Below are 10503 nucleotides of genomic sequence, written 5' to 3' on the forward strand. Positions count from 1 at the left end.
TAAAATGGTTCAACTTTTAGCTTCATATGTAGTGGCCTAGACTTTCAGCTACATATGCAGTGGCCTAGATGTTCCTCGCATCTGGAGTCTCTCTGTCAGGGTTGCAGTGGAGAGCTGGACCGAGGCGCAGGGCAAGTTGAGAACGAGGAACACTTAAACTTGAGAACAGGAATCTTTAATGCGAATGCACACTACACTACAACCATGAAACAACATCAATGACCGACTGGGGACTGAGGGGAGACAGAGGGTTTAAATACACAGGGGTTAAACAAGGCTAACAAGGCACAAGTGGACAAGAAACAAGAGACAGGTGAACACAGGGCTGGAAATCATAATTAAACTAGCAGACTAATAATGAGGAACAGGTGAGGGGCGGAGACACAGGGAACTGAGACATGGCAAGACAAACAAAGGAGCACATGGCTGACAGGAACTAAAACACAGGGACAGGAAGTAAACACAGGGACAGGAAGTAAACACAGGAGCACATGGCTGACAGGAACTAAAACACAGGGACAGGAAGTAAACACAGGAGCACATGGCTGACAGGAACTAAAACACAGGGACAGGAAGTAAACACAGGAGCACATGGCTGACAGGAACTAAAACACAGGGACAGGAAGTAAACACAGGATTGTTACACTCTCCACGAACGAAGCGTTTGATCTCCTCTGATTAGTGCTTCTCAGTGCACCAATACTATTAAACGATCCCTGAAATTAGAAAGGTCACAATGCCTAATTTTATTATCGATATACTTTAAACAATGGCAGTCGGTGCTTCCTGTAGCCTATGTGTCTTTTCTCCTAACACACACACACAAGCAGTTTTTAACCTGCATCTGTGTCCTTTCTCCTCACACACACGCAGCTTTTAACCTGCAGCTGTGTGCCGCATAGCAACACTAATAATAGTAGGCTAATGTTAAGTCAATTGCTGACTTGCACCTCTCAGGTTTGTGTTGCTGACCTACGTAGGCAATGGACTTTAGTTCATTTAGGCCTATTGTTGGGTTTAATGACATTTCTGAAATAAACTACACAACCAATTGGCAAACCTTTTGGTTTGCTTTTGAGTTCCTTCTAGGTCTATCCCGTTAGCTCACGTTACAGTATGTCCATCAATAACATAGTGCTCACCAAAATCAGAGAAATTAACATTGAAAGACACTTATCTCTGCTATGATCCAAGAAAGATTTTTTTGACTTTTATCTAATGACATAACAGTAATTTTATCTAATGACAGTGAGGAGTCATGACTCACTGGTTAGGACTTCGAGCCCCGGTTCGAACCCCGACCAGTAGGAACGGCTGAAGTGCCCTTGAGCAAGGCACCTAACCCCTCACTGCTCCCTGAGCGCCGCTGTAGTAAATAAAATTGAAAAGAGATATGCAACTGACAAAACAACAAGTAATTAGTGGTAACTAAAAACAAACTTTGAGACATCACTTGCTCACATATCAATGCAAACATGTGTGGGAGAGTCACTGTAGAGCTTACAGTATATTTATATTTAACTTCACCAGCATTATTAAAAACGTACAGTATTTTTATATTTCACTTCACCAGCATTATTAAAAACGTACAGTATTTTTATATTTCACTTCACCAGCATTATTAAAAACATACAGTATATTTATATTTTACTTCACCAGCATTATTAAAAGTGTAAATGTAAAAATGTCTGATCACCAGTCTGTCCCCGTGGCTGTGTGGTGCAAGGTGTTCATCAGGTGTCTTGCCACAGGTGTATAATGGGGGCAGCCGTGGCCTACTGGTTAGCGCTTCGGACTTGTAACCGGAGGGTTGCCCGGTTCAGTAGGCATGGCTGAAGTGTCCTTGAGCAAGGCACCTAGATTATAATTAGAATTACAATATTGCATATGACCACAAGGGGGCACAGTAAGTCAAATTGTTCAGCATGAGCCTGAAGGACCGCATGTCTACTTCAAAAGATAACTGAATTAGGTCCACTGATTACCAAGAACCATGCATGGCCCAGCTGTTGGGATTATTGTAGTGAACTATGCTGCATCAATGGGATTATCGTAGAGTACTCGTATACTGCATCAATGGGATTATTATAGTGAACTATACTGCATCAATGGCATCACAGGCTGGAACACACTCAAATAACAAAAACAAACATGAAAATATAACCCTTGTCCACCAAAATAATCAATTATAAATTGCTATTTGCTGCAGTTCCTGTGCAGTGAATAGAATGTCTCTTTCAGCCGCACTGCATGGATTCTCAGGCAAATTTCTATTCTATTGTACAGAAGTGGTCTACTGGGAAGTGGAGGCACACAAATGAAAGGATGCTGGAATTTTCCTCACAATGGTAAGTTCGTTTTTTTGTAATTTATAATATTGTACAGTGACTGTCACTATTCCAGAGAAACTGTGATTTATAATATTGTACAGTGACTGTCACTATTCCAGAGAAACTGTAATTTATAATATTGTACAGAACTGTAATTCACAATATTGTACAGTGACATAATGCTGCTGAATGCTCCATTCATTTTAATGGGCCTTTCCAACGTTTGGGGGTCTGATATTTCTCGATAACAGACTGTGGCTACTGTAAGTATAACTGAAAGTATTGTAAATCAGCTTTCTATGGTCATTTTTCCAGGTGGGTCTCTTGTGTGTGTGTCCTTGGACTGGATTCAAAGTATCCTTTGTCATCCTTGTTTCTAGTGTTTACATTGGGGGTGCTAAGGATGGGGGAAGCAGGCCTCCTATTGTCACCATTTGACCATGAGCAGGTTGGGGTGCTAAGTTATGTTTCAACACTTTAATGTAACAGGGTTGCTGTAATTCATAATATTGTACAGTGACTCTCCCCATCACCATCACTGTCACTGTCGCCGTCACTCTCGCTGTCGCTGTGCTGCATCTCCTCCAAGGCGCGCTCGTTCTGCTGTCGGATCTCAATCATGGTCTGTTGGTACTGCTGGTTCATCATGGTCATGGTCTCCTCATATCTCTTCTCCTGCTGCTGCCTTTCCTTCCTGAACTTCTCCATCATCAGTTCAAACTGCTCAGCCTGCATGACTTTAGTCTCCTCATGCTTCGTCTTGGTCTCCTCCACTTCCTGCTTGAGCTTCTCAGCCTGCGATTCCAGACCTTTCTCCAGCACCTCTCTCTGCTCCCTCATCTTCCTCTCCAAAACTTTCTCAAACTCCTCTTCCTCTCGTTTCGTCTCCTCCTTATTCTTCCCTTCTATCTGTCTCATCTTCTCTTCGAAACTATCCTTGTCTGCTTTCATCTTTGCTTCCAACTTGTTCATCTTCTCCTCCTCAGACTTCATCTTCTGTCGCAAGAGATACACTTTCTCTGTCTCCTCTGGTGGTGAAGAGCAACAAGAGGGCAAATCAACATGTGTACAAGAGCAGAGGGGGAGCTAGGACAACATGCTGGAGCTAGAACAACATGCTGGAGCTAGGACAACATGCTGGAGCTAGCGCTAGGACAACATGCTGGAGCTAGAACAACATGATGGAGCTAGAACAACATGCTGGAGCTAGCGCTAGGACAACATGCTGGAGCTAGAACAACATGCTGGAGCTAGAACAACATGCTGGAGCTAGGACAACATGCTGGCGCTAGCGCTAGGACAACATGCTGGAGCTAGAACAACATGATGGAGCTAGAACAACATGCTGGAGCTAGCGCTAGGACAACATGCTGGAGCTAGAACAACATGCTGGAGCTAGAACAACATGCTGGAGCTAGGACAACATGCTGGCGCTAGCGCTAGGACAACATGCTGGAGCTAGGACAACATGCTGGAGCTAGGACAACACGCTGGAGCTAGAACAACATGCTGGAGCTACAACATGCTGGAGCTAGCACTAGAACAACATGCTGGAGCTAACGTTAGAACAACAGATGGAGCTAGAGCTAGAACAACATGCTGGACCAAGAGCTAGAACAAAAGCTGGAGCTAGCGCTAGGACAACAGTTGGAGCTAGAGCTAGAATAACAGATGGAGCTAGCGCTAGAACAACAGATGGAGCTAGCGCTAGAATAACTGCCGAAACAAATTACTGGTTAGTAGACTATTATACAGTAAACTGAAACTGCTGACTATGTTTATTACATGATCCTAAGTCATTAAAACTCATCTGTGGTAAGCACACACACACACACACACACACACACACACACACACACACACACACACACACACAGACGTCCCTTTGGGGACCAAATGGTGCAATCAAATTCCCAGATGAGAAGCTACAGCACTACCTTATCCCAGCCCAGTAAATTGCAGATAATAACCGCTTCATGTTCACTAGGGGCGTCATATTAATAATCATGTTCACTAGGAGCATTATGTTAATAACTGCTTCATGTTCACTAGGGGCGTCATATTAATAATCATGTTCACTAGGGGCGTCATATTAATAACTGCTTCATATCAACTCACCACAAATCCGTTTCCTCTGCTTACTCAGGGTCACATCAGCCTGTCTGATGGCTTCAGATTCTACATGCTTGTTCTTGAAAAACTCCTCCAGGACTTCTTTAGCCTATGAAGGAATCACACGCACGCATACAGGCACAATGACACATGGTGGTTGTGGTGGTTAAAGTATTTGTGCATGAACTTTAAATACCTAATACACAGAATATTACCTTAACTGAGGTAGCAGTCTGTCTGTTGTATTTCTGCATATTACCTTAACTGAGTTAGCTGTCTGTGGTATTTCTGTATATTACCTTGACTGAGTTAGCTGTCTGTCTGTTGTATTTCTGCATATTACCTTGACTGAGTTAGCTGTCTGTTGTATTTCTGCATATTACCTTGACTGAGGTAGCTGTCTGTTGTATTTCTGCATATTACCTTGACTGAGGTAGCTGTCTGTCTGTTGTATTTCTCCACTATAGTCTCCATGTGCTGGCAGAAGAACACGTAGCCTCGAGGTTTAGCGTACAATCCTTTCTGGAGTCGAGTGGTCATATCAGCAGACAGACTTGTCAGAAGATCCTGGCATCTCTTCTTTGAAGCCTCCTCATTGTGGAGTAAATACTGGTCTAAATGTTGATCGATGTGTTCCTGAAATATATGTCAAATAGTAGCCCAGTCAAAGAGCTATTCCTCTCTTTTGTTCATAACTAGGCATACGTTGGAAAGGCCCATTAAAATGAATGGAGCATTCTAGACTTAAAACCTACCTATATACATTGGCCTTTGCCTCTTAGATCTTCATTTCTTTTATCTTGCTTTTATTGTACTTTATGTTTACTTTTAGCCTTTGCCCCTTAGTTTTTAGCTTCTTCTTTCCTTTAAGACACTGTTTTAATTTCTTTATGTATCTAAATTGCTCTTAGCTCACTTTATGTCTCTTATTAATCAATGCTGTCAGTGTTGCAACTGTACACTGCGTGCAGATGTTTTTTTCTTTTTTGTCTATTGGAATGCCAGTGTTGCAACTGTACACTGCATGCTTTTATTTATTTATCTATTTTCATTCTAGCTAGTCACTGTACAGCACTTTGGTCAGTTTTGCACTGCTTTAAATGTGCTTTTAAATAAAAATTACTTACTTACTTACATACTGTAGGCATTTCATCAATTGGAAACTTCAAAACATATATGAACATACATGATGGTACTAATGTTATGATTAGGTGTTATGTTAACGTGTACCTCTAAAGATTCCATATGGTACTAATGTTATGATTAAGTGTTATGTGAACGTCTACCTCTAAGGATTCCATATATGAATCCAATCTACAGCACTGTGAAAAAGGAGTCCTCTCCTTTTCCCCTACGACAAACATTTGAAAAACTGCCTTGTGCCATACCTGCATGGACTGAAGCCAAACACACTCACCTGCACTCAGTTTGTTTTATTGCTGTTTATGTCTTGTGTATGTAGGTGTAAGTATGTCTTTATACTGGGAGATTTTAACCGTGATTGGGTAAATGGTACAGACCACCACCACCACGTCATGATAAATTTGATAATGTTTGATCGCTGTTTTGGAAGCATCTTTCACGTAATAAATGTGCACTCTAGAAAGTGAAAGTAACCGTAAGTAATGTGGCCAAGGTCTACAATGCGCTCTGTGTCTGTAGCTGTCTGTGCACGTACGTAATCGATTGCATTCTTCAAATGGAGAACAAATTCCTGACAGTTCCTGATCGCTAAACATTCGTTTTTCTTTTTCTGTCAGTTAGCAGTTGATATAGAAGCACCTAGCATAATTTGACTTCAGCGGTGACAAGTCCTATTGCGAGAGAGAGAGAGAGCGTACCTGCAAAGTGGTGCTGTGCGAGCGTGTGTGTGTGTGTGTGTGCGTGCGTGTGTGTGTCTGCATGTTCGGGCGCGTGCGCGTGCGTGTGTGTGTCTGCATGTTCGGGCGCGCGTGTGTGTGTGTGTGTGTGTGCGCGCGTGTGTCTGCATGTTCGGTTCAAGTCAGACGTTGGTCCTTCCGGTCCCGCTCCATTATTAGATTAACGTTATCAGACAGCGCTGTAAAATTTGTGCAGGAATTTCTCCATTATTAGATTAAGGTTATCAGACAGCGCTGTAAAATATGTGCAGGAATTTCTCGCATTATGATGGCTAGAGTTGCGGGTTTTCGAATAAATCATGCGCTATAACCGCAATCCCGCGCTGAATGCAGGAATTTGCTGACTGTTTTTATTTTTCCTGTTATTCTCGGGATCTACAGTACTGGGCAAGTCCTAAAGATCTACAGGTCGATCGCGACCACTGCTCTAAAGATTCCATATGGTACTAATGTTATGATTAGGTGTTATGTGAATGTCTACCTCTAAAGATTCCATATGGTACTAATGTTATGATTAGGTGTTATGTGAACGTCTACCTCTAAAGATTTCAGGTACTCTCCCTGATCATTCTTAAAGCGTCGCTTCATGAACGTCTGAACGGCCTCTGTGTGGAGACGCTGGTGTTCAGAGGTGATGAGCGTCAGCTCTACAGGGAAGAACTGTTTCAGCTGCTCCATGCCGCTCCGGTACACGCCAACCCCGTCCTCCACCGCTGCCTTGTTCTCCACCGCCGCCTTGTCCTCCATCGCTGATACGACGCCTTTCTAAGAAATTAAAAACATCGGACTCAAGCACTGGAGCCTCTTCCCCAGGGTCTGTCTTTGCAAGTGCCTCTCTATGTAATATGTTCATATCATAATCATAACAAAAGAAATGTCTAGACATCTCATTATGACCGCCTGTGTTTCTCTCTCAAGGGAATCACGTTGTTGCTCAACACTGAGGAAGCCAAAGGGTAAAAGTATATTCTTCTTCCTGCAGACTTGGTGTCAAATAACAGGCAAAAGTTCAAACGAGGAGGCAGGTGAGCACGCAGCATATCTTTAGGCGGACACTTAGTGGAACAAATCAGGCAGAGGTCAACAAAGGTCAACACAGAACATGCAGAGGTTAACATAAAACATGTAGAGGTCATCACAGACAACACAGAACAGGGCAATACTTACGTTAGTCAGGCAGTGGACAGAACAGGGCAATACTTACGTTAGTCAGGCAGTGGACAGGCACAGAACAGGGCAATACTTACGTTAGTCAGGCAGTGGACAGACACAGAACAGGGCAATACTTACGTTAGTCAGGCAGTGGACAGGCGGAGGGGTGATCAGCTTACCCAGCTGGAGAGCTCTGTCCGAACAGCAGCCGGTGGCTATTTAAAGGATCTGGTGGGGTTCGCTAAATGTCACGTTGGTCCAGGGGTGTGTCCAAGGAAAAGCCATGGCCCACACAGAGGAATCCAATGAAAACTCTCAAAGAAATCACTGTTATAGCTCTTATAATAGCAACCAATATATAATATACAGCTCTGGAAAAAATGAAGAGACCACTGCATGGTTGCTGAGTGATGTTCAAATGAGTTGACGCTTATATTCAAAATTAAGAGACCACTGCAAATTTAAATATGACCCTCAACTCATTCCAGTCTCTCAGCAACCATAGGATGACATCAGAAAAATGTGTAGCGGTCTCTTAATTTTGTTCAGAGCTGTATATATTGATTCCCTCCAGGTGTGATACACACTCTCTCTCTCACACACACACACACACACACTCCCTCTTTCTCTCTCTCTCACACACACTATACACTCTCTCCCATTCTCACACACACACATGCCAGACATCAAATGCGAGATACCAGGGGAACGATTTGGACCTAATGCTCTGTAGTGTAGTGTGATAAACTTTCCCTCACCTGAGCTATCACTGTAGTAGAAGGATCAGACAACTCTAGTGTGTGGGTTTGTGTGCGTGTGTGTGTGTAAGTGTGCGTGTGTGTATAAGTATAAGTATATATACTCTTTTGATCCCGTGAGGGAAATTTGGTCTCTGCATTTGTCCCAATCCGTGAATTAGTGAAACCAGTGGGGCACTTTTAAGCGCCGTGGAACACTTAATTATAAAAAAAAATTACACGCACATGTTGAATGAAATTTGACTTGTGCTGCAATTAGTAAATCAATATGACTTGTGCTGCAATTGGTAAATCAATATACAACTAGAAATGCAATTCCAAGGAATTACCAGTGCATGAAAAGGCTAAAGTTGTGATGTAAAATATCAGTATTGTAAAATATCAATATTGTGTAGTTAAAACAGATAATACAGAGATGGTTACTACGGTGATGCTAGGATAGACATGGTGGTTGCATAGCTTAATAAAAGTTGATAGTTTAAAAGTAGACTGTTTAAAAGCTGAATGTAGATAGTTTAAAAGTTGTTGATAGACAGTAGATAGTTTAAAAGTTGTTGATAGACAGCTAGTTTAATAGATAGTTTAATGATAGTTTAAAAAGTAGACCCGTTTAAAAGTTGAAGGTAAATAGTTTAAAAGTTGTTGACAGACTGGAAGTTGAATGAATGTTGATATTCAAATAGTTTAATGGCTGTGTATAGGTAGATATTTGACGATAACTGAAAGTTGGAATGGCTCTAATGTTTGCTAGCAGTTATGCTAAGATTTTTAACTATGCTAACCATGCTACTTAGCTAATGTTTTATAGCAGTGCTAGCAATGCTAACCTGCTAACCATGCTACTTAGCTAACGTTTTCTAGCAGTTTAATAAATGTTGATAATGGTGATAACAAAGTTGGAATGGCTCTAATGTTTACTAGCAGTTATGCTAAGATTTTTAATTCTGCTAACCATGCTTTGCTTAACTAATGTTTTATAGCAGTCTTAGCAATCTTAACATGCTAACTCATCTTTACTTAGCTAACTTAACTAACATTTTCTAGCAGTTTTGCTAAACATGCTAACTATGTTAACCATGTGACTTAGCTAACCAAGCTTATCATTTTAGTAGTTATGCTAACTATGCTAATTAGCATGTTAACTATGCTAGCATGCTAACTATGTTAACCATGTTACTTAGCTAACTTAGCTAATCATTTTTAATAGTTATGCTAACTATGCTAACCATGTTACTTAGCTAACTTAGCTAATCATTTTTAGCAGTTTTCCTAAAAATGCTAACTAGCATGTTGACATGCTAGCATGCTAACCATGTTATTAGCTAACCATTTTAGCTTTATGCTAACTATGCTAACTAACATGTTAACATTTTATGCAACTATGCTAACCATGTTACTTTAGCTAACCTAGCTAATCATTTTTAGCAGTTTTGCTAAAAATGCTAACTAGCATGTTAACATGCTAGCATGCTAACTATAATAACCATGTGACTTAGCTAACCTAGCTAATCATTTTTAGCAGTTTTGTTAAAAATGTTAACAATGTTAGCAATGCTAACATGCTAACTTTGTTAACCATGCTAACTAGCTACAGTGGGTAGGAGTCATAGTTGATGAAAAGTGTTGACATAGTTGATGACAAGTTAAAAGTTGTTGATAGGCAGCTAGTGAATGTATATAGTTTAAAAGTTTAAAAGTTGAATGTAGATAGTTTAAAAGTTGTTGATAGACAGCTAGTTTAATAGATAGATAGTTTAATGATAGTTTAAAAGTAGACCGTTTAAAAGTTGAATGTAAAAAGATCAGTAGTTTAATGGGTTACATTGTTTAACAGTGGATTATTGTAGTGAGGACTTTTATTTTGAAACAGTTTTGGGCAGAGGAAACAGTTGAATAGGATGTGTAGTCTTAATTGACCCAGATTGTATGCTTAAAGCCTGAGGCTGCAGGTGGCCTGAACACCTGCCATAGAATTCTAATTGCTTAACGGCCGTATTATGATGTCACAATCAGATTTTTAAAAAGTTTTTCTTTAATAGTTTAAAAAGTATAAAAGTTTCAAAGTTGAAAAGTCATACCAACCCGATCTGTTTGAATACCTACGTTACAAAGTTTGAATGAAGTTTCTAAGTTAAACTGTTCAAGAGAAATAGCGTACGGAAAAAGTGGTAAGCGGAATAATAATAAGAAGTTGCCTAGGAAGAACAGTACAGTGCATTTTCATGCCCTGTAATTAAGATTTATCAGGTGACCAGTCGGCTAAAAATGCTT

General features: G+C 40.8%; 1 protein-coding gene across 3 annotated transcripts; it reads right to left on the bottom strand.

Moving 5' to 3' along the window:
* Positions 1-1478: 1478 nt before the first annotated feature.
* LOC125311549 (guanylate-binding protein 1-like) lies at positions 1479-7684 on the bottom strand. 3 transcript variants are annotated; one of them, XM_048269737.1, is made up of 5 exons: positions 7613-7684; positions 6860-7087; positions 4866-5078; positions 4449-4551; positions 1479-3358 (listed from the first exon to the last, which is right to left on the bottom strand). In XM_048269737.1, the coding sequence occupies exons 2-5, from the start codon at positions 7067-7069 to the stop codon at positions 2832-2834; spliced, it is 1053 nt and encodes a 350-aa protein (XP_048125694.1). In that variant the 5' UTR covers positions 7070-7087; positions 7613-7684; the 3' UTR covers positions 1479-2831. The 3 variants fall into 3 exon arrangements, with proteins under 3 accessions (XP_048125694.1, XP_048125696.1, XP_048125695.1); XM_048269739.1 differs by lacking the exon at positions 7613-7684 and adding an exon at positions 7527-7549; XM_048269738.1 differs by lacking the exon at positions 7613-7684 and adding an exon at positions 7490-7505.
* Between the last annotated feature and the right edge of the window lie 2819 nt (positions 7685-10503).

The sequence above is a fragment of the Alosa alosa genome, chromosome 18 (genome assembly GCF_017589495.1).
Source record: "Alosa alosa isolate M-15738 ecotype Scorff River chromosome 18, AALO_Geno_1.1, whole genome shotgun sequence".
Taxonomy (NCBI): domain Eukaryota; kingdom Metazoa; phylum Chordata; class Actinopteri; order Clupeiformes; family Clupeidae; genus Alosa; species Alosa alosa.

Excerpts from the sequence above, each read along its gene's own strand:
- LOC125311549 (XM_048269737.1), bottom strand. The coding sequence starts at position 7,069 with ATGGAGGACAAGGCGGCGGTGGAGAACAAGGCAGCGGTGGAGGACGGG. Across the intron at positions 5,079-6,859 it reads AGTACCTGAAATCTTTAGAG|GAACACATCGATCAACATTT; the intron begins GTAGACGTTCAC and ends CATATATTTCAG. Across the intron at positions 3,359-4,448 it reads GCAGAGGAAACGGATTTGTG|AGGAGACAGAGAAAGTGTAT; the intron begins GTGAGTTGATAT and ends CTTCACCACCAG.